This window comes from Bos javanicus, chromosome 2 (genome assembly GCF_032452875.1).
Source record: "Bos javanicus breed banteng chromosome 2, ARS-OSU_banteng_1.0, whole genome shotgun sequence".
Lineage (NCBI taxonomy): Eukaryota > Metazoa > Chordata > Mammalia > Artiodactyla > Bovidae > Bos > Bos javanicus.
In genome coordinates this window covers 94,878,826-94,903,277 of record NC_083869.1, presented here as the reverse complement: position 1 = coordinate 94,903,277, position 24,452 = coordinate 94,878,826, and the positions used below count along the sequence as shown (strand labels likewise).

At 39.7% G+C, this 24,452-nt stretch overlaps 1 protein-coding gene across 6 annotated transcripts in view; it reads right to left on the bottom strand.

Annotated features, from left to right (window-relative positions):
* The window catches only part of ADAM23 (ADAM metallopeptidase domain 23), a 197,206-nt gene that overhangs the window by 87,067 nt on the left and 85,687 nt on the right, over positions 1-24,452 (bottom strand). For all 6 annotated transcript variants that reach the window (XM_061382582.1, XM_061382619.1, XM_061382590.1 and 3 more), the window contains exon 4: positions 4,388-4,451. In XM_061382582.1, the coding sequence (XP_061238566.1) occupies positions 4,388-4,451 (64 nt within the window). The remainder of the gene's footprint in view (positions 1-4,387; positions 4,452-24,452) is intronic.

Genomic DNA, 24,452 nt, shown 5'->3' with positions numbered 1-24,452 from the left:
TTCCACTGCAGGGGGCACAAGTTCTATCCGTGATCAGGAAACTAACATCCCGCATGCCAAGTGGGGCGGTCAAAAAAAATAGAGGCTGCCACTGAACAACTTAGAATATGGGAAAGTAGAGAAAATGTGTTCCTCCTGGAGGGAGGTGAGTCTCACCCCCCAAAAAAGATGAAGGGACTATGCAGACATGCTCAGCTCCTTCCCATCAGTTAAAGTGTTCTTTCTTCCCTGGGCAAGAGTGAGCAAAGAAATAGGAAGAAGCCAGGGTGAGAAAATACAGTTAGGAAAGGACAATATCCCCACCCGATAAAAATGAAGAGTAACAAGGAAGGTGGTGACAGAACCGTTGTTACCTATCCACTCAGTCTTACACTGCTGGTAGTTCCTTTACTAAGAGGAGAAACCAAAGTATTAGCAAGCATTTAAAGTGAATGGTTCACCTATAAGGGATTTAATAGAAATATACTAAATTGAAAAAGAACTATTATACCATTATATTGATGCCTAACTCCTTTAGAACTGATACACTAAAAAATAACTTATGATAATAGGTTCATCAATAACGTTGACCAACAAATCAACAAAGTTGTTTTGTTGTATATTGTGTACAAAGCATCATGCTAGGAACTGCTGGTGCAGAAGCAAAGTTCTTTCATATGCACTTACTAATACCTGGCACCTATTCTATCCTGCCTACTTAATCTGTTGACCTCTCAGTTCCTATATTCACTTCACAAGGAAAGAAGCCCCTTTAATTCACTTTCATTCAACAAAAATAAAAGCATAAGACATTAACCTCTTCTTAGTTAAAAGTGGGAACTAGGTGGGGGCTTGGTCGTCATGAAATGGGAACACCTAGACATGTAGTAGCTCTGAAGTGTGACTCATCATTTTGTTTGAAACTAATTCCCAGAATATTTTAAATGTACACATTTATATTTCACTTTAAGGCCTAATAAGCTATTAGTGATTCTGTTCCTCCCTCGTCATTTGAATAATACTGTGTGTGTGTGTGTGTGTGTGTGTGCATGCACGTGTGTACTTTTGTCTAAATAATTTGAGATATTTGGAAGAAAGTTTGCAAGGTGTAAAAACAGGCTTATTTAACTTGCCATTCTTATATACTAATTTTCTTTTCTGGTATTCGGTATGAAGATTTTCTTAACATGGAACACAATGTGAACTTTAAAGACACACTTTTAAAAATAGATATGCAATGATAGTAGGAGTATGAATTTATACAAAATTTTAGAAAGAAAAACTGTGAATATGTAGCAAAAGCCTTAAAAATGTACCAACTCTATAACCCAGAAAATTCCATTCTTGAAAGTAATCCTTAAGCAATTATTAAAGAAGTACACAAAATATATTTAGAAGGGTTTTACTTAAAGTTATGGCAACCCACTCCAGTTTTTTTGCCTGGAGAATCCCCATGGACAGTGGAGCTGGTGGGCCAAAGTCCATGCAGTCACAAAGAGTCGGACACAAGTGAGTGACTAAGCACCAGTACTTAAAATTATTTGTACAGTGAAATATTAGAAGCAATTTTAAATGTCTATCATTGTGGGATTAAACAAATTATAGCAAATGAATTGGATACATTATACATCTTTTAAAAACAAAAGTTCAGCAGAAATTTTAATGCCTGTTAAAATATTTATAATATTGTTAGGCTAAAAACAATTTTATTTTCTCTGTTCTACTGTAAATTACCAAAACTTTGCAAGTAAATTTATGGGTATAAGTTCTGATTATTACCTAGGACTTGATTCTCAGAAGGAAAATGAACAGCTCAAAAGAGGTTATATAAATGATCTGGTTGTAGTTTTCATCGCCTAAGTTATTTCCAGTATTCTGCTGGTCTGAGGAGCTGGGTATTTCTTTATTCCTTTATCAATCCTAATGTCATTTTCCTAGAAGTTGAAAGAACGACCATTCTTCCATCAGGGATATATAAATAATTGTATTCCCTTCCTGGAACCTCCAAACAAGTTCTCAAGATCCATTTGTTTGATTTGAACTTTTTTTTCAGATTCCTGATAACTGTAACCAAGTTGTTTCTAGACATGTTCCTCAAATTTATATTCCCACCAATATTACTGTGACTATTATTGGATATTATGATTTTTTTAAGAAATATGATAATTTAACATTTTAAAAGATGCCATTTGTATTCTCATTTTAACTTGCATTTCTTATAAAAATTTTACCAGCCATTTGTATTTTTCTTTTGTGAAATATACATTTATGTCATTCATCCATGTATGCTTACATGGTTTATCTTTCATCAATATGTAATTTAGATTAATTCAAAGCATGTACAAATTGGCACAGAACATTGCCATGTTTGTTAAAAATGTTCTAATCTGAAATATTTTATTAAAAATTTGCTTTATATTGTTTCATGAAATAAAATATGTATATATATTTTTAAAAATTTCTCCCACAGGATAGTGTATACCATATCAACTCAGGTTTGGGAGTGTGAGAGGCATACGTGTAAGCTAAATCACTTCAGTCGTGTCCAACTCGTTGCAACCCTATGGACTGTGGCACACCAGGCTCCTCTGTCCATGGGATTCTCCAGGGAGGAATACTGGAGTGGATTGCTGTGCCCTTCTCCAGGGGATCTTCCTGACCCAGGGATCAAACCCTCATCGCTTATGTCTCCTGGCATTGGCAGGTGGGTTCTTTACCACTAGTGGCACCTGGGAAGCCCATATATATAGATACACACAAATAAAAAACAGACTGTTACCACTTATTCATTAAATATGAAGCAAGTAAGGTTGAGTATATAAGCTGTTTGGAGAAAATGGGTCATAAATAAGAAAAAAGAAATGAACATGAAACAAACTGCAATGAACACTTCTTTTGTCAGCGCTAAAATACTCTTTGTTTTAAATTTCATTTACAATTGATACAAGATTTGACATGTCTAATCCATGACAGGACCTCCATTTGGGACCTCAAATGACCTCTGGAGGCCAATTAGCTATTCCATTTCCTTAAAAAAAAAAAAAAAAACTTTCTTAGTGAGAAGTTTGGATCAGGTTACAGAGGCCTGCAAAGGTGGCTCATTTGCTGAGTCTGTAAAGGTCTCTTGCAATCTTCCCTTCTCCAGACTCATGATTCAGCATCTGCAGTGCTCACGGCACTGGCACAGCTGACAGAAGCTTTGGTTTGTACAAATGCCAGGCAGCACTGTTCCCAAGCTTGATTTAGCATTTCTGTTCACTTTCCCCAACATTAACTTTTAGGGAGATTCGACAACCCCCACCAAGATGCAGCCTAAGGCGAGAAGCGACAGACTAGTGAGAGTAATACATGGAAGTTCTTAATCTGAGGCATAAAATTCAAAGGTTTGGAACATACATCAAATTACAAATGTGCCCACTATTAGGTGGGCAGTTATAAATCCTAAAAAATGCCATGACCCTTGGGCAGTATTTAGTTCAGGCTACCTAGAAATATCTGTGGAGAGGACATAAGATGGCCCAGCCCAGTTCCTCACACTGTACAACCCAGCAAGCCCACACTTTTGTGCCAGTGCTCATTAGCAATCAAGAAACAAAATCCAGTAATGTTTCCCCACCTTGTTTTGTTTCTCTGCTTGCATCCCATGCCTGAGGCATCCGTGGACACACCTTATGCTCAGAGGTGCTCCATAACCTTCCTACAACTCAGAGTCTCTGGATGCAGCCATTCCAGGAATTTTCACCCTGACTGGGGGAGATCAACTGTGTTCCTTACATACAAGTAATCTCTCTCTTGTTTAATCTAAATCCACGTTTCCTTATCGATTCTCTATGAAAAGAACAGTTAATCTCCAATGAAGGAAATCAAGCACCCAATTGCATTGATATTACAATGCTTGGTGGCCATGAGAAGGTTTATTTGTCCTCTTTCTGCCTCCATTTCTTCCTCTGCACAACAGGAATAATAATGCCCACGTCACAGAACTATTGTGAAGACTGACAGGGAGAATGTTCCCTACATTTTCCTTTTCCCATCTGTCCTCTGTCCTTGGGCACCAAAGTCCCTTGGACTAAACAGTCACTCTAACAGCCCCTCCAGTCTGATCATTCAGTTTCTCTGACCATGAGCCTGGTGCTGTCCTGGAACTGGAGAAGTCTTGATACCATCCACTTACATAACCAAAACAATGAACATTTCTTTATTGACTGGAGCATTTAATGTTATCTCAAACATTTGTAAATTTTAATAAATTTCTCCTAAATGTATATTAAATTTAAAAATAATAGCTTTTATAAGAGGCCACAGTATTTTAGTGAGACAGATAGCAAAACAATGCAGTGTGCAATGAACAGCGTTCTATGAATAAGAATATTTATACTATAGGATGTCCATATGCTGGTGACCATACCTTAGAGTACTGTGGTTTCCCATTTTCATAGTGAATCTCCACATAATCAGAAGACAGCAAACCACTACAAAGGAAAGAAAATACAGTGATTTCCATATCTAACATACTTGGCGGTTGTAAAAATAACCAGCTCAATAAATGGATGTGAGAGTTATGTAAACCACAAAGCTCTCCTGTCCACAGTAAGGGCAGAACAGATGTCATCAACAGTGCCAAATGTTATCCAGCAACAAATCACTCCTCCATCTGTTAAAAAGGGTAAAATATGGATAATTTAAAGATGAACTCTTTTTATACACACGTTCATCATTTGACTGATATGTTACTATGGAACAAACAAAGAGGCAGGTAACAGGAGAAAATGAGCGCTATAAAAATCCACAATTACACTCTAACTAATTGGAAACTCAAAACAATCATTGAGGAAGAGTACAAAGAAAAGACCAGACAGAAAATATTTTAGGCTTTTCAAGTCACAGGGTCTGTATAACCACTCTTCAACTCTGCTATTTTATCCTGTAAGTTGCTACAGGCTGTACAGTTGTGTTCTAATAACACCTCATTTATGTGAAATCTGAATTTCACATAATTTTCACCCATCAGGAAATATTTTTCTCCTTGAATTTTTTGCAACCATTTGGAAGTTTAATGAATATTCTTCACTCGAGGGTTACAAAAGCAGAAATACCAGATGCGGCCTGTGGTCCACAGTTTGCTAACTCCTGGAATAAAATAAGAGTTAAGAACGTAGATTTTGAAGTCAGAGCAAGGTTTAAAACCTAGCCCAGCTCCTTATTAGTAGTGTGACCATGGGCAAGGTACCCAACTCAGCCTTTACATGAGTCACACGAAGACAAGAGAGTGTGAATCGCATAGACACTAGCAGGATTAAATGAAACCACCCATATGAGAACTCAGGGCTGAGTACGTGCCCAGTAACGGGCACTGCAGCTGTCACTATTTTTAACTCAGCTTCCTCCAACACATTTCCCTTTATACAAGGTAGGAAATACAAAATAGGTGCCTCCAAATGAGCACAGAATTGCTAGGGCATCTGGGTTCCTGTTTCAGCTGCACCACTAGAAATAATGGTAACAAGACATCACTCACGTTGACCGAGTACTCACTACATCCCAGCCACTGTTCTAGGGACTATCAAGGGAGAACTCACTTAGTCCTAATGGTAACTGAAGGACAACAGTAGATTCAACCATGAGCCAAGGGCGTGCCCTATATTTAGGTCTCCATTTCTTCTGTAAGAAAAAAGGCTGGAGCAGACGATGTCTCAGGAAGGCCTGCTCTGACATTCTGTCTTCCATAACTCTGCCTACCAGTAGGTTTTCTTGTTGGGAAATCTCGACACTGCTTCTTTAACAAAAGGACGGGAGGACTCAAGGATTTTGCATCATTTTGAGAGCTGCACCTGATGTGGTTCTACTATGACCCAGTGTGGAGGGTCTGGAGGAGGCTTGGAGCCAATCAACAGAGTAACTGGGAGTCACATGAGCATCTGGTCCAGCCTGGTTTCTGGTGTGAGCTGAAGGACAACAACACAGAAATAAGGCAGATGCTTGTATCTTGGACAGGTTTTTCTATTGAAATTACTAATCAAATGTGTGTCTATTGAAAATTCTACATTTGAAACTAACAACTTACGGTACCATCTACTCATTCCCTTCTCAAAATCTCAGTAATAGCAGAAGTAATGACAGGGGCTTCCCTTGTAGCTCAGCTGGTAAAGAATCCGCCTACAATGCAGGAGACCCTTGTTCGATTGATGGGTTGGGAAGATCCGCTGGAGAAGGAATAGCTTACCCACTCCAGTATTCTTGGGCTTCCCTTGTGGGGCTCAGCTGGTAGCAAATCCACCTGCTATGTGGGAAACCTGGGTTCAATCCCTGGGATGGGAAGAAAGGCTACCCACTCCAGCATTCTGGCTTGGAAAATTAGGTCGCAAAGAGTCAGACACGGCTGAGCGACTTTCACTTTCACTTTCTTCAATGACAGTTCTCAGCTCTCTATACTTGGGAGAACCTGACACAGTGCAGAAACTTCTTTCAGTTCTAGTTAATGAAGTCAGCACCGTGAATGTGCATAAGCAGGGTTGTTGATGACAACATTTCTCCCAGGAATATTTCCACAACACCACGAGGCAGAGAGGCTACACTAACTGCATTTTAATTACCTCTCTCTACAGGTAATTCATTATTTTCAAAATCCTCAACCACACCATCCCTGGAGCATGTCTAACAGTTGAAAACAAGCCTATTTTAGACCCCCTACTTTTGCTTGTAATTACAAAAGCAGATAATAACATTCTAACCACTAACCACTAGATATGATAAAGGTCACTTTACCATATTTCTCTCTTTTCAAGGTCTTTTGCCCACCACAGACATACCTATTTCTACTATCTCCCACATGTGAGAATATTAAAGAAGAGAAATAGCCACTTTTCTAGGAGCCTATGACAAATAGAGACAGACCTAAGACCATATGCTCCCTGTGACAGAGGCACTCCTCTCTCCCGCCTCCTATAAATAGCACCACATCCTCACTTGCACCACCCTTTCCTCCTGTCTGACCAGAGCCATCTCTGCCTTAAAACGGTTTCTTTCACTTATCACAGTGTCCCCAGCACCTGGCATGATGCCTGGTGCATAGCAGGTGCCTAATCAACATTTGCTGAGTGAGCGAACACCTACGAACATCCACTCCATGCCAGGCCCACACCGTGTGCTGGAAAGGTGGGATGAAGCATGCTACTCTCCCAGACCGAAACTAAGCAAATCAGCACAAACGTATGAGATTCGCCATCTCATACTAAAATGGCATTTGTAATCTTCCGGAAGGTGAATTAATGTCAACTGAAATGTAATCTCATTATAAAAGTCTTAATGTGATTTCAAAACAAGACTTTTCAGTGAGGGACAAGTAACACTGGAGAAAAAGAACTGAACAGCTAGTGGTGTGGTGCCCTGTCTCCAGCCACACCCTGCAAAGAAAAAGCAGGTCATCTGTATCTCTGTACGCCTGAAGATAAGCTGTCTGGCAATCTCTGCCTGCAGATGCTCTCCAAGGCCTTCCCTCCACCTCTGCGCTCTGCAGTTTCCCTAGCAGAATTTCCTGTCGGGAACAGACTGTTCTAACAGTCCAATACTGATCTACTTAACAATTACGGTTCCAAGTATAAACTGTCATTTTACTTTGATGATCAGCCAACTGGGCGTTTGGTTCTGAGTTATCTGATAATGTGAGGGAACTGATGAAAAGGAATTTCTGAACATTTTAAATTCTGAAATATACATCCTTTTTCTAGGCATTTAAGTTACAGAAAAGCTATAGACCCCAGCTACTATAGTGCTTCTCATGCAGGTTATCTGGTGAAAGTGAGGTGGCCTTTGGAAGTAAAGAGATAAATGTAGGATGGAAGTTCAAAGCAAGATGGAAGAGAGTGGAAGAGCTCGAATAAGGAAATTCTCTTTTGGTATTGTTATGGAATCCTCTCACCCAGCACCTTCATGGTGAATCTGCACAAAGGTAGTGAAGAGAACCTGAACTCTAAAGTCAGACAATATGATTTTATTCAACATATGAAGAACAGATGTAAGCACCTTGAAGATGCTGAACTCCAAGAGCAAGAGAATGGCAAGACTATTTAAACACGGCAACGAACCAAGAGTCATAGCAATGACGGAGGAGACTGTGGCAGAAATAATGCTGAGTATCCACCCAATCGCATTTTGTCTTCCTTCCTGGCATGGTAAGACTACATTTCATAGCTTTCCCAGCATTTAGGATGGGATCAAGAGATTGAATTTAGGCTCAAGAGGTATGGGTGGAAGTGATGTCCACACTTCCAGTTTGAACATTAAAATCCAGGCATGACTATCAGAGCTCTCTCTTCCCTGGAATTCTGAAGTCATATGTCCCAGATGGCATAGCTACAAGGTGGATGCCGTCTAGGTTCCTACATCATGATTTGGAGAACAGCCTCTTAGGAAAGTCACTCATTTTATATTAGACCATACCATGGGCAAAAGACAAAATATTACACTGTTAATTCTCAGATTTCATCTTTATTATTGAAACATGCTCGAAATGATCCTAATTCCAGTATGTATCACAAGAAAAAGTTTTATAAATTTACGTTGAAAGAATTTCAGAATCAACAAATATACAGAGAGAACTGCTATTAAGATCTAGACATTGAAAATTCATACAAAGAGAAGTTTGGCCTATATAAATATCTGTTGGCGTCCTTGAGTTTGAGATGGTGTGTCTAATGAAAGAAGATATATGAACAGTCAGGTGGTCAAAACTCCAAAAGTCTATACCTTACATTCCTCCAGGGAGGTTCATTATGGAAAAGCCAAGGGAGGATCTGAGTAACTGGAAGTTACTTACCAAGAATCCCTAGAGCCTGGAAAAGTCATTAAGGAAGAAGAGTGAATGACTTCTTTGGAAAATAACTTGAATCATTTAAAGAAAGAAAGAACTATATGCTTTCTTTTGGACCATCCTGGTCATGAGAGGCTATGAGTGGGTTCATCAAGCAAACTAATTTGTTTAGAAAGAGATGACATAGAGAACAAGACCCTTGCACTCTAAGGAAGACTACTAGGAAAGACAAACATCGGACCACAAGAAAGTCATTTGTTCTAAGTCAGTTAAAGATCATTTACTTCCTTGAAAAAGTAGTCAAACTACCGATCTCTAAAGTCTCTTCCAGTTTTGAAATCTGCATTCACTGCAATTAATGAAATGAACCCTCAGTCTACACCTCTGATTAGGAAATTGAGAATAATCTCTTTTGGAGGGACCTGAGGCCCATACAGCATTCCTTCACCAGCAGAGCTAGGGGAAAAGTCTAGAAGAACAGTAGCAAGCACCAAGGCTGAAGCACTGGCTGGCCATATGATTTATCATCCAAATCAGGATACAGAAAGAGGCATATTAATAATTATTCCAGGACAACAGACATAAACCAGGAAGGACTGTCCTGGAAAAATGGGGATATACGGTTACTCTGCCTAAGGGCCAAATTTCAGGTACACACATTAAGTTCTACAGAGAAGGTTAGGCTAGTCTACAAGGTGAAAAATACCCCAAAGCTGAGATGTTACTAAGCCAGTAGACTGTGAACATGTCTCCTTCTCCAGCTGCTTCTGGGTTTTACATGGCCACTGTTTTTGGACAGACTTAGGATCTCTCTCTCTCTCACCACTTGACGTCAGGAAGTACGTCAGAGGAGAATGAGCAGTTTGAGATGCAGAAACCAGAAATCTGTGAATCTACATTCACCACGATACACTGGACCTGTCAGGTCCTGACCAGCCATTCTCCTTGCCACTCAATGTCTTTGCTCTTAAAGAAACAGTATCACTAATATCCTAATTCCATTCGAGGTGGCAAAATATGTAAATTACTTCCATATGTTTTCACACTAGGACTGGAACAGAGGTCAATATTTGCGTGAACAGTGAAAGACTATGTCTAGAAAAGAAAGGAGTGTCACCGATGCCAATTTTCATAATGGAAATTCACTCATCTGATTATCTTCTGCTTGACAACTTTTAACTCCTCAGTATTAGGATCCCTGAGCATCCTACATGGCTCCTAACAGACTCACCCTGGAGGTCTGCCCTTCAGCCCACCAGGCGTTACACTTGAAGTAGGCTGGGACCTGGGACCCTTTTCCAGGGTGCTTGCAATTTGCACCTGGACAACAAAATACAAGAAACCATAAGAGACTAAAAATAACTACACGCCTGCTGCGGTGGGAGCAATTATGAGCAATAACATACAAAAAGGCCACGAACCAACTACCATGATGGAGGTGCCGGGAGCAAAAGCAAGGTACTGCGTGTGATCCCTGCACGCAGCATCAGCAACGGCGTAGGCAGACCTCCTAAGCTACCCCTCCAGCCCCACCCACTCACTGGTGCACCCTCCCCTCACCCTATTTGAGGAACCAGCCTGCCCTCCGTGGAGAGCAAGCAAGAGTACCTGTTACTTGTTTTCGCTCTCTCATGCTACAGCACAAGTTTCTATAAAGCTTTGCCTGGAATTCTCATCTGCTCTCTTATCAATTTCTACTGATGAAAAAGTCCAAGGACCCAGGTTGGTAACATATTCATTTATTTGATAACAATAAATGCTGAGCACTATGGAGAGTCTCAGCTTCATGGGACATCAAGGAGAACAGTTTTGGACAACAAAGCACCATGCCTGCTCCCTCTTTCCATCAGTTTTACTTTTTTCCTTTTATACACCTAACTTTTAATTCATTAAATTATCACTCTGAATTGTAATGAGGAGAGATATAGACTTTAAACTTAGTACATTCATACAAGTGGAAGCTTGTAAATTTACTATTATCCTCATGGTGCTTTCCTTTTTGAAAACAACAAAGATTGTAAGAGGATTCTTCAACCACCACTTTTCTCAAGTTTTAAGAAAAAGTTAGACTCAACCCAACTGAAATAATTTTTAATACCAAAAGTTATTTCAGCTAGAAACTATATACTCCTTTGAGTGTAAACAATACAGTGAGAATTTTAAAGCTGTGTTCAAAGATTGTAGACATGGAGAGGTTTGGATTTGAGAGTATAGAAATGATATGTTAAGTGGGTGAAAGTAATTGCAGGTTGAATTGAGGCTTGGTGTTAAGTCAGTGACGGCATGCTAGGCCAGGGCTGGAGAATGTGGGCGTACTTCACAGGATTGGAGTTGGGGGCGGAGACTACTCCTAGTACAAGCAAGCTGTAGAGATGTGAGCTTCTCTGAGGGTCACCACAGGAATTCAATGAGTTCCTGAACCACAGGAGAGGCTGCAGTACTGTAATGTGTAGGCACTCATAAGCGATGGCCCGTGCACCATAATACAGTTAAGAACACCATATAAAATACTAGGTTGTCCAAAAAGTTCGTTTGAGTTCTTCTGTAACTAACTTTTTGGTCAACACAATAAGAGTAAGAAACTTAAAACCTTTTAAGTTAATAGTTAAGGCAGTAGAGAGAAGAGGAATTAGCAGAGAAGTAAGGGATAAACTCGCTGCTGCTGCTGCTAAGTCGCTTCAGTCGTGTCCGATTCTGTGCAACCCCATGGACAGCAGCCCACCAGGCTCCCCGGTCCCTGGGACTCTCCAGGCAAGAACGCTGGAGTGGGTTGCCATTTCCTTCTCCAATGCATGAAAGTGAAAAGTGAAAGTGAAGTCGCTCAGTCATGTCTGACTCTTAGCGACCCCATGGACTGCAGCCTACCAGGCTCCTCCGTCCATGGGATTTTCCAGGCAAGAGGACTGGAGTGGGTTGCCATTGCCTTCTCCGAGGGATAAACCTGAGATGATGTAAAAGCTGAGAACCTCCATGCAAGCCGGCCTGATCAGCAGATAAAAGGAGTCAATTAAGAGTTCTCCTCTGAGGAGCCATAAAAAGGAATGCATTTGAGTCAGTTCTAATGAGGTGGATGAACCCAAGCCTATTACACAGAGTGAAGTAAGTCAGAAAGAGAAAAACAAATATCACATACTAAAGCACATGTATGGAATCTAGAAAGACAGTACTAATGAACCTATGTGCAGGGCAGCAATGGAGATGCAGACATAGAGAACAGACTTGTGTAAACAGTGAGGGAAGCAGAGGCTTAGACAAATGGAGAGAGTAGCATGGAAATGTAAACACTAACATACGTAAAATAGATAACCAGTGGGGATTTACTGTATGACTCAAGGAGCTCCAACCAGTGCTCTGACAACCTGAGGAGTGGGATGGGGTGGGAGATGACAGGGAGGTTCAAGACGGAGGGGATATACATATATATATATATATAGGTCTGGTTCATGTGGATATATGGCAGAAATCAACACAATATTGTAAAGCAATTATCCTTCAATTAAAAACAAATAAATTTTTTTTAAAAGAGTTCTCAGAGGAGTAGCATCAATCAACAGAGACATTTTACATTACCCAAGAATGAAAGTGAAAGTGAAAGTCGCTCAGTCACGTATGTCTCTTTGAAACCCCAAGGACTATACAGTCCATGGAATTCTCCAGGCCAAAATACTGGAGTGGGTAGCTGTTCCCTTCTCCACAGGATCTTCCCAACCCAGGGAACACATTGCAGGCGGATTCTTTACCAGCTAAGGCACAAGGAAAGACCACATATAAGAATGAAAGATGCTTAATTCCTCCTCCCTAACTTTTAAGCCACATGATTTGAGGGAGTTAACACATTCTTAGTGTGGCTGCCACTATCTCTGTAAGTACATCAGTAATTCTGAGATTCCTCTATGATAGAACTGCAGTTACTTTCACACAAGTGGTTTGACCCCAATATGTCATGAAACAAGAACAATTTTAAACATAGGGAAAAGTGAATCCAAATAAAGATAGCATATCTTTGAACACAGTTATACATAACTGAAATGCTTTGGCATACCATTTTCAAAATTGATAATGAATATTATAGTTTGCTGAATATTGCTAATTCACGTTCTTTTCTGACCTGCCCAATATTTCTTTAGAAAACTATCAAACCAGGCTTCACGTGCAGTGAAACTTTACAGAAATAGAGATAGATCCATTATCAGTCTTGCCTTCTTGGAACTTTGTCTAGAAGAAAAAACTACCTTCCAACTAAAGTTTTTGTCATCTCCCAAGACAAGATCTCCCTACTTCTTTTATTTTTCAGTCTATAGGGATAAAGTTTCCATTCGTTTACACAGTGTTCATTCTTCCCAGGTATGGGTGAAATAGTCAAAAAGATAAAAACGAAACGAATGGAAAGACTACCAGAAATAGTAAGAGCTAACTAAGATAGCCAGTTATAAGATATACATGCAAAAACAAAATACAATTCTATGTGCACAAGCAAGAATAACCTAGAAATAATCCAGGGAAAAAGTTTCTACTAACAACGATAACAGTGGCAACAAATGTTATATATGTATTATGGATGTGAATATTTACACACATATGTATAGATGAACATATACTCTATACCTTTAATGTAATTCCAAACAAAATCTCAGAAAGTTTGTTTAACTTGACAAAAGTATTTTAAAGTTTATTTTAAAGAATAAATGTTTATGACAACCCGTTTGGTTTCAGAAGAGGGATAACAATAGGACCTTACATTACTACAACAGTAAAGGAAATACTGAGCACTGGCCTGATTAGATGGACACTCCAAAGGACAAACAGAAAGTACAGTTCATATAAAAGATGTAATACATGAAAATAATGACATTTTAAATTGGTGAAGAAGAAAATCAATAAAGAATAAATAGGTTTGGAACAACTGACTAAACTTTTGGGGAAAACTAGATCCCTACAGTAGATCTTACACCAAATAACAATATATACATTAAAGGTATGTATGTTTTAAAATCAATTTACTATAAAAAATATAACTGAATGGTAGGAAGAAGAGATTGCTTAGTGCATGATCTTAAACTCAGAAATAACTTTAGTAACAGATAAGACAATACATTTTTTTTAAATTTCCACAAGTTAAATTTTAAAATATCATAAACAATGTCAAGGCAAACTGAGAAAAAATAAGCACATGAAAAACAAAGAGTTGCTATTTTTTAAGGAGCCAAAACAAAAACAAACAACCCAACAAAAAGAAGGCAAATGACATGGGCAGATGATACACAAAATTTTATGTACAAAATGCAGTCCACAGAAAAAGAAAGCAAATGCTAATGGTGATGAATTATATACAAATCTACCATTGTATTAGTAATAAAACACCTGTAAATCAAAACTGCTGTAAGAGACCATTTTCTCCCATCAGTTTAGAAAATAAAAAATGAGTAATAGGAGCTAGATTTGGAGCTAAATTGGCACTTCAGTACTGTTGGGAACATGAACTAGTATGCTTTTCTAGGAGGCAATTTGAACTTGCCAGGTGACTCTACTGCAAATGTAGGAGACATTGGGTTCGATCCCTGGGTCAGGAAGATCCTCCGGAGAAGGAAACAGCAACCCACTCCAGTATTCTTGCCTGGCAAATCCCATGGACAGAGAAGCCTGGCGGGCTGCAGTCCAAGAGGCCACAAAGTGTTGGACACACCACTGAGCACGCAGGGGCAACTTACAATAGCCATTAAAAGTCCTGAAAGCACTTTCGCCTTAAATCCATAAGTTCTATAACCTTTTAGGTGCTACTCATAAAGGTTTCCTGAGGAAGTAACTAAACAAAAACAAACACACAGATACCCATGGAGCTCTTCTCTGCAGGTGATGTAAATGCGAATAGGTTTAAATGTGTTTTTACAGGGGTCTTTGTTGGTGGTCCAGTGGTTAAGAATCTGCCTTCCAATGCAGGGGACTCGGGTTCGATTCCTTGGTCAGGGAACTAAGTTCCCACATGTGGCAGGGCAACTAAGCCCACGTGCTCTAGAGCCTGAGCTCCACAACTAGAGAAGCCCCCGAGTGTGGCTAAAACTAGGAAAAAGCTGCATGCCACAGTGAAGACCCAGAGCAACCAAACATAAGAAAAAAAATTTTTTAATAAAAACTAAATTTTAAAAAATATGTTTTTACAGATGCTTGAAAACATGGGAAAGATGCTCATAATACCACATCAAAAAAAAAAAAGCAAATAAGAAAATACTATGATATGTTCAGTAACTTTTTAAAAGTATGTCTGTATGTGTATATTCACATACACAAAAAAATCTGCAAAGATACACAAATATAATTGTAGGCTTCCTTCCTGTAGAATTTTCAAAGGTTTTTCTTTCTTTCCTTACCCATAATTCCTAAAGTTTTACAATGAATATACATTTTCTTTGAGAAACCACAAGTTATATTTTCTTAAAGGAAGGGAAACACAGCTCTTCAGGAAGAGGATTGATTAATTAACTAATTAAATAGTGACCAAATTCAAGCACAGGTAAAGAAAAGAGTTACAGGCGATGACAACTACCACCAACCACGCTGGGGGCAGTGGCTAGCCTGGCTACTTCTGTCCCCTCAACTCAGTGTTATCAATAATCCCTGAACACAAGGAGGTTGGGGTGGGGACAGGAAAAGAAACAAACTGCAATCCCTACCCTCAAGGTGACTATAATCTCACAGCTAAAATAAGACTGGACAGCAGATACCCTAATATCATAAACAGTAAACCATCAAGCTTCCCCAAAAGGGCAAACTAATTTCAACTAAGATGATTGGGTGGGCTTCCCTTGTGGCTCAGCTGATAGAGAATCCGCCTGCAATGTGGGAGACTTGGGTTCGATCCCTGGGTTGGGAAGATTCCCTGGAGAAGGGAAAGGCTACCCACTCCAGTATTCTGGCCTGGAGAATTTCATGGACTGAATAGTCCATGAGGTTGCAGAGTTGGACACAGGTTCATCTAGTCAAGGCTATGGTTTTTCCTGTGGTCATGTATGGATGTGAGAGTTGGACTGTGAAGAAGGCTGAGCGCCAAAGAATTGATGCTTCTGAACTGTGGTGTTGGAGAAGACTCCTGAGAGTCCCTTGGACTGCAAGGAGATCCAACCAGTCTATTCTGAAGGAGATCAGTCCTGGGTGTTCATTGGAAGGACTGATGCTAAAGCTGAAACTCCAGTACTTTGGCCACCTCATGCACAGAGTTGACTCATTGGAAAAGACTCTGATGCTGGGAGGGATTGGGGGCAGGAGGAGAAGGGGACGACAGAGGATGAGATGGCTGGGTGGCATCACTGACTCGATGGACGTGAGTCTGGGTGAACTCCGGGAGTTGGTGATGGACAGGGAGGCCTGGCGTGCTGCGATTCATGGGGTCGCAAGGAGTCGGACACGACTGAGTGACTGATCTGATCTGATCTGATCTGAGTGACTTTCACTTTCAAGATGATTGGGAGCTTTGCAATGAGAAAATAGGGCCAGGGCTTCCCTGGTGGTCTAGTGGTTAAGAATCCGCCTGCAAATGCAGGGGACACAGGTTCAACCCCTGGTCCGGGCTTCCTGGGAGCAACTAAGCCCACGCACCTAGAGACCATGCTCTGCAAAAAGAGATGCCACTGCAATGAGAGACGACTAGAGAGCAGCCTCCACCTGCCATAACTACAGAAAACGCATGTGAAGCAATGAAGACCCAGGGCAGCCAAAAAGAAATAAATCTGAAAAAAAAAAGAAAAAGAAAAGAAAACAAGGCCAGGGTAGATTCAGGACAAAATACAGATAGGGAAGTAGGCAGGAAAGAGCAGGTAACATAGACAGGGATCAAAGTGTGCAGCCAGAGAGGATATTCTGGGAGTGGCTAGAAGTCCAGTGGCTAGGGCATCAGGCATGGGGTGATGGTGTTTAAAAGCAGGATCGGGACCAGACAGGACACAGGTTTAAGCAGAGAAGTTCAAACCTCCTAAGGAAAGGGAACTCCAGGACCAAGTACTCAGACTAGGAAGAGCTGAGCATAAGCACTGCATTCTACGTCTTCAGAAGCTGCAGAGTCTTTAAAGCCTGGGAAGGACTGAACACAGATAAGGTTGTTTTACTGGGTCAATTAGAGCCATCTGCAAAGTAATTAATGTGAGCAGCAGGAGAGAACGGCATGAGATCAACAAAGACATTAAGAAAAGGCCTTTCCACATATGAAAACCTGTAGCTTTAACTTTCTTTCAATCATTCAATTAATGGCTGAAGACTGAATGAGAAGCAAAAAGGAAAAAAGAAAGCAGATGAAGTTAGATAAAGAAATGATTACCAAAATTTAAAGATTAATTCATTTTTACTTAAATTTTCCATATCCTTTTTATTTGTATTAATGCAGTTTTTTATTTTTATACAGTTTTTAAAGGTTATTTTCCATTACAGTTATCACAGAATATTGGATCCTTGAGCCTACCTTACGCCTAATAGTTTTTACCTCCTACTCCTCTACCCCTGTCTTGACCCACCCTCCCCTCCCAGCCAGTACCCACTAGTTTGTTTTCTGTATCTGTGAGTCTGCTTCTTTTTTGTTACATTAACTAGATTGTTTAGATTCCACATGTAAGTGATACCATGTGGTATTTGTCTTTCTCTGACTTCATTAACATAAAGCCCTCCACATCTATCCAGGTTGCTGTGCTGTGCTGTGCTTAGTCACTTCAGTCATGTCCAGCTTTTGCGACCCCATGGACTATAGCCCGCCAGGCTCCTCTGTCCATGGGGATTCTCCAGGTAAGAAAACTAGAGTGGGTTGCCATGCTCTCCTCCAGGGGATTTTCCCAACCCAGGGATCGAATGAAGGTCTCCCACATTGCAGGCAGATTCTTTACTGTCTGAGCCACCAGGGAAGCCTAAGAATACTGCAGTGGGTAGCCCATCCCTTCTCCAGGGGATCTTCCCCACCCAGGGATCGAATCAGGGTCTCCTGCATTGCAGGTGGATTCTGTACCAGCTGAGTGGTTACCAGGGAAGCCCATGTTGCTGTAAATGGCAGAATTTCTTTAAATGTTTTTACAGTGAATTACAGATATCTGTCCTAAAATTTGTTGTGCAAATTTTAGCATAAAATGCAATTTTATTAGATTTTTTTAGTAAAATCTCTGTAGAACAATCACAGGTGTCCTGTGTGCTCTCTTCCTCTCTTCTTACCCCACCAAGGAGGAGCCTAACCCTTTACTTCTCTTGAGCTACTAAAGTCTGAGCATGCGTGGTATCTGCTGGCTGACCTGAGAACCAAGGCCTGCAAGGCCCTCTAAAGGAACAGACGTTTGATGCTGCCACCCTAGATTTCTATTTCTGTCAGGAAACAACATTCTGTGCAATCCTGAGATCCTTCATACATAGAATACAGGACCCTTTATAGATGATAACCATGGTCCTTCCTAAATATTAGATATGTTCATCAAATTGTCAGAATATAGCAATCTGTTCTGTGTTAATATCAAACCAGTACAGAAGACAAGAATACCACACAGCAAGAAGAGGTGGAAGAGGAGGGGGAAGGAAAAGGAGAAATTTTGTGGTTTCTTCAAGAAACTACAAAATTACTCTCATACAAAGTGGCACCCATTTTTTAAATTACCACTTGGGAGGCGAGCAGAGGTGGGTGGGACAAACTAGGAGAACAGAACTGACATATATACACTGCGCTGTGCTGTCTTAGTCACTTAGACTCTTTGCGATCCCATGGACTGTAGCCCGCCAGGCTCCTCTGTCCATGGGGATTCTCCAGGCAAGAATACTGGAGTGGGTCGCCATGCCCTCCTCCAGGGAATCTCCCCAACCCAGGGACTGAACACAGGTCTCCCCGATTGCAGACCGATTCTTTACCATCTGAGCCACCAGGGAAGCCCAAGAATACTGGAGAGGGTGGCCTATCGCTTCTCCAGGGGATCTTTCTAACCCAGGAATTGAACTGGGATCTTCTGCATTGCAGGAAGATTCTTTACCAGCTGAGCTACCAGGGAAGCCCCATATATACACTACTATGTGTAAAAGAGACAGCTAGTGGGAAACTGCTGTATAACACAGCGAGCTCAACTCAGAGCTCTGTGAAAACGTAGAGGGGTGGGATGCGGGGTGTAATGAGGCTCAAGGAGGAGATATATGTGTACATAGAGCTGATTAACTCTGTTGTACAGCAGAAACTAACACAACATTGTAAAGCAGCTATACTTCAATTTTTTTAAAGTGCCAATAAATAAACAAATAAATTACCACTTGGGATAATGATCTTCAGTGTTCTAATCACATTTCATGGCATTAAGAAATTATTCACTGGCCTTTTGATTATTTTTTAAAAAATCATGATTTTCCTAATTTCTCTAACCAAAGAGATTTTTTCATTCTTCCAAATTATGTACCATTTCAAAATAATGACAACAGATCTCTAAAAATGATAGGATTTATTGGAAAAACTACCATTACTTGGTAACTTCTTTGGAAAGGGAATTTCTTCCAACTACTGCGGACTTTCTGATTCCGTGTAGTTCATTCGAGCGCCAACTGGGCCTTTTTTCACTCTGCTCGCTGTTAAACCCTTAGTCGACGATGAATACCTGAACTATACAGGCACCCAGGAGCCATCTGTTCTTTGAACTAATGAACAAACAGGTGAATAAGAATCAGCAGATCCAACTCTTAACCTGACTCTAACTGTCCCTGGGTCTTGGAAGAAGTCCCTAACATTGTGGAACAAGTTTTCTCCCTTACAAAACCCAAAAATGTTGGATTACAGGACCTCTAAAAAAACTTCCACGTCCAAAACAGTGACTGCATGACTGCCATCATAACTCCTACCCTAAAAGCACAGCTGTGCTAAGCTGGGTCTTGGGATTCTTAACACAGTATCACACCTATTTGGTACCTGCTTTGTCAAGTAATCAACTTTCTATATACTAGGATGACTTCAGGCCAACTTTTCCAGAATGCTGCTAAAAGAATAGTTCCATTCATGTTTCATATATACTACAAAGTGCTGCTTTATAAGTTTTATCTAATTCTACATATTTCTATGTACTTCCACCAAAAAAGAACACCTCAATTTCCAAGAAGGAAAGTGATAAACACTTTCTACAGATTAGATTAATAAAGAACAAAAAAAATTTACATAGAAATTCAGCTATGAGCCGATGATTAAGATCTGCCATCACTATAATGTATTAACATCAATCTATTTAAGGGGTATAGGGCTTCCTAGGTGGCTCAGTGGTAAAGAATACATCTGCCAATGCAGGAGACACAGAAGATGAGAGTTCGATCCCTAGGATGGGAAAATCCCCTAGAGTAGAAAATGGCAATAGATTCCAGTATTCTTATCTGGAAAATTCTGTGGACAGAGGAACCTGATGGGGTACAAAGAGTTGGACACAACTGAGCAACTGAGCACATTCACATGCACACATTTAAGGAGTATGTTGAAAATCAAACAACACAATTATAAACCTGTTACTTGATTACAACTAAAAATAAGTAAAAAACTTAAGTCAACTATCATTCTTTATCATAAAGATACTAAAAACCAAAGATAACAGGAAAAAATAAGAATTTGTTTGCATAAGTAGCTTATGATAAGCAAATTTGATGACATCTGATATAATTTTGAAAGACATGTATAAAACAGTGATTACAGCTGAGTAATTTCATCTATTTCAGTCTTATTATAACATCCAGACATACTGCATAATATCTGAATTTATATCTTTCAAAAGTTACTCAGATCATTAGCTATTTGCACTTTTCTGAATATGTGTCTTAGAATTCATTTTAAATATTGTATAAGCAGATACTTTCCATCAATTTTAAGAAATGTAAAGTGCCAATAATAAAATAAAGTCAGTGGTAGTAGAAAAAAGCAAAACAATAAACCTATAAATCAGAGTTTTAAGACAATTGCTGCAAATGGGTTTTTTCTCAAGCCAGGCAACTTTCATTAAATTGTCTTAAAATTTTAAGTCCAAGTAGACATTCTTACCCACATTCACAATTAAAGCGCCTCTCAATGTTTGGAGGAAAGTGAAATCTTTATAAGATTCTAGAAGCAGCCAAATCCCAGAGAGACTGACACAGAAAAAAGGAGAAACTATTCTATTTAGGTTCTTTCAGAGAAACTATTTTTAGTTTAATCCTAAAAACAGACATTTTTAGAACACTGAAGGAAATTCTAACAATTAACAATGTGATCCATAGTGGCAAATTTACCAAGTATCAATAGCAAATTTCAGAATCATGAGTACTTAGTGTTGGAGATGATGGGGAAGAATAAAGATCCTAAGTGAACTGACTGACATCAAAGAAAGTCGTGTTGTTGTTCAGTTGCTGAATCATGTCAGACACTCTTTGTCCTAGAGTTTGCCCAAGTTCAGGTCCATTGAATCGGTGATGTCATCCAAGCATCTCATCTTGAGAGTCCCTTGGACAGCAAGATCAAACCAGTCGATCCTAAAGAAAGCCATACCATGATAGGTAATTCACTACAATGACAGAAAATGGAGTGGACAACGTTCAGAGAAAAATCCAGAAACTAACAGTCCAGTAGAGTTAAAACTCCAGGCTCAGAGAATATTCAGGAGTTGAAATGCATACAAGAATCTAGAGATCACACCAGCATATAAATAACACAGAAGCAAATGAGATTCTCCAAATTACTATTCCATAGAAATGGCAGGTACCACGTTGTATCATGCGAAGAGCTGACTCATTGGAAAAGACTCTGATGCTGGGAGGGATTGGGGGCAGGAGGAGAAGGGGACAACAGAGGATGAGATGGCTGGATGGCATCACTGACTCGATGGATGTGAGTCTGAGTGAACTCCGGGAGTTGGTGATGGACAGGGAGGCCTGGCCTGCTGCAGTTCATGGGGTCGCAAAGAGTCGGACATGACTGAGCAACTGAACTGAACTGATGTTGTATCCATAGCTCTTTATATTGTCACCTACACAGAGGAAACATCTATTAAAGTCCTTTGGCTGATGAGTCCACAAGCAGGAAGCTCGAAGAAACAAAGGACAAGACAAGATGGTACATCACACTTTAGCTTGAGGAATCCACAGAACTCCAGGGTCCTATAAGCAGAGCTCAGCACCCCCAGGTGGGAAAGGTGGGGCCAGAGACAGTCCATGGCAAAAGCAACAGAAAAAGTCAGACTCAGGCTACTTTTAATCTCTCTCTTATAGATAGATAAGTATCCATGAAATCAAAAGCCAATCCCAGGCAGTCAGCCCATGAAGACTGGGACTACAAGGCTGAGAGAAAAATGAAGGATGAAAGCAGATGTGATTGTGAAATTACTCTAAGAGCAGTGCTCGTGACTATTCCAACAACTACCTCTAGGCAGGTAGTGACAGGACTGTGTGTGCATGTGTGCGTGTGTGTGTGTGTGTGTGTATGTGTAATTTCTTAATGGGCTATCCACAACAAGCAGTAAGACATGGAAATGTGGCAAGGATCTTGAGCACCGAGCGTCAACAAGATAAACAGAAGTTGTGTGCTCTCAGAATGATAGATGAAGATAGGAAATTTCTAATTCCTCTCTATAACATCGGACAAGGGTATGCTGCATAGCAGTCCACTGAATATTTTCTTGACATATGTTTGAACCTGTTAACTCTAATTTCAGTAAGACACCATGAATGGCTGAATCCTTTCAAGAGGATTAATTCTCCTTACAATCCTTAACTAATTTTTCTTTTACAGAATGCAGGGAATAAACATGCATCCACATTTATTTTCTTCTGAAAACTCTATTGTGATTATTAACTAATATTATGACTATCTTGCTTTCTGTCTGTGTTAAAAAATCCAAATCTCCTACACAAGCTTTAGGATGAGCAGTTACCTGGGTGGGGGATGGGAAGGAGGAAATACTTTGGTGGAGGGACACAGGGAGCTTGTGAGATATTTTGTTGTTTAGTCACTCAGTTGTGTTCCAACTCTTTTGCGACCCCATGGACTACAGCCCACAAGGCTCCTCTCTCCATGGAATTTCCCAGGCAAGGATACTGGAGTGAGTTGCCATTTCCTTCTCCAGGGGATCTTTCCAACACAGGGATCAAATCCACGTCTCGTGCATTGGCAGGCGAATTCTTTACAACCGAGTCACTAGGGAAGCCCCTCTGAGATACCAGCCATATTCCACTTCAACCAAAGGGTGGGTATTTTATGAACAGCCATCTTATTATTCTTCTTTAAATTGCAAAAATATATTTCTACTTCTCTGTGTATATATTTTATCATTTTAGCAAATTAAAGAAAAAGGAATCCAAAATATCTGTTAAGTAACAGAAACAGATGAGCCCAGTTCAATTCTGACATTGAAAAATTTGAGCATGAGACAAAGTGAGCCAGAAATGGACCAAGGAAAAGGCATCTGGAATTAGAAAGCCATCACTACTAAGACCAGAGGGGAAAAAAACTTTAAAGAACATGTGGGAGGTGAAAAGCACAGAGAGAACAAAAGGCAACTTTCTCCTTCTCTAAAAATAGCAGTCTTATTAGGCCACTTTTAGACACCAGTGTTCATGTAGGAATCCATTTCTATTAAAAGAATAAAACTTAGAAAGGGAAAAGAAGTTCTTGCTGGATATCAAAGTATAGAAAAGTTCAAAAATGTAATAAAATGTAATAGACCAGAGAGAAGTCATCTGAACTACAGATGACTTTATTATCAAAATACTTAACTCTCAGACTAGAGAGCTAACAGAACAGAAGATTAAGGCATGAGGCAAATGAAACCCTTCTATGCTCTGATTTTTTGTGGAACCACATTCAAAAAGTGAAGAATGTATGTGGTACAAAGTTAAGTAAACCTCCCAGAGAGCACTGCCATGGCAAATGACTGCTTTCCAAATAAAATGGCAAAAGATCCCATCCCATACCCATCACTGAAATACTTAAATTTAACTTCTTAAAAAAAAATTCCTCATTTTCAGTCATCAAGACTGTCATGGATGGAAAAGATGAATCTCAGTTGTTTTAGTAACCATTTATAATCAATTTATGAATTCATAATGTCAACAAGTATCTTCCCTTTCTTGCCCCCTCATCCTCTTATCATTTAAGAGACTAATCTGTTCATAGGAAGGTGGAATTCGTGGATGACAAAACCAACACTGGGTCCAAGGCCAAGCAAGACCATGTCACAGCTATACACAGGCATACTCAGGTGACAGAATACAAGCCACGTTTTATGCTCAACAAGACAAAGTCTTTTCCAGAGTTCCTCTTTTTCATCAAAGACAGTGTATTGGATATTTAGAACATCCAATAATTCTGAAAAAGGTTATTCTAGGATTGTATTCACATGCATGCTCTGAGGGTCAAATTAGTATCTCTATTTTTATACACAATTTTTTAAATCATAGAGCCATGTAATGGCACTTAGTCTTTTTGGATGCCTAAGAATACTAAAATCAGAGAATATTTCTGAGATGACTAATAACTTAAATACCCACAATAAGCTGCAACTCAATATCAGAAAGCATGAGTGAAGCAATATCATAATGAGACTTTTTTTCCTTTTTCTGTGTCTCAAGCACAATCATTCCCTAGAATTCTTAACTAGAAAAGAATTTTAGTTCACTTATCCCTTAAGAGGATATTAAACAGCATATATTAAAAATTAAAGATAAAATT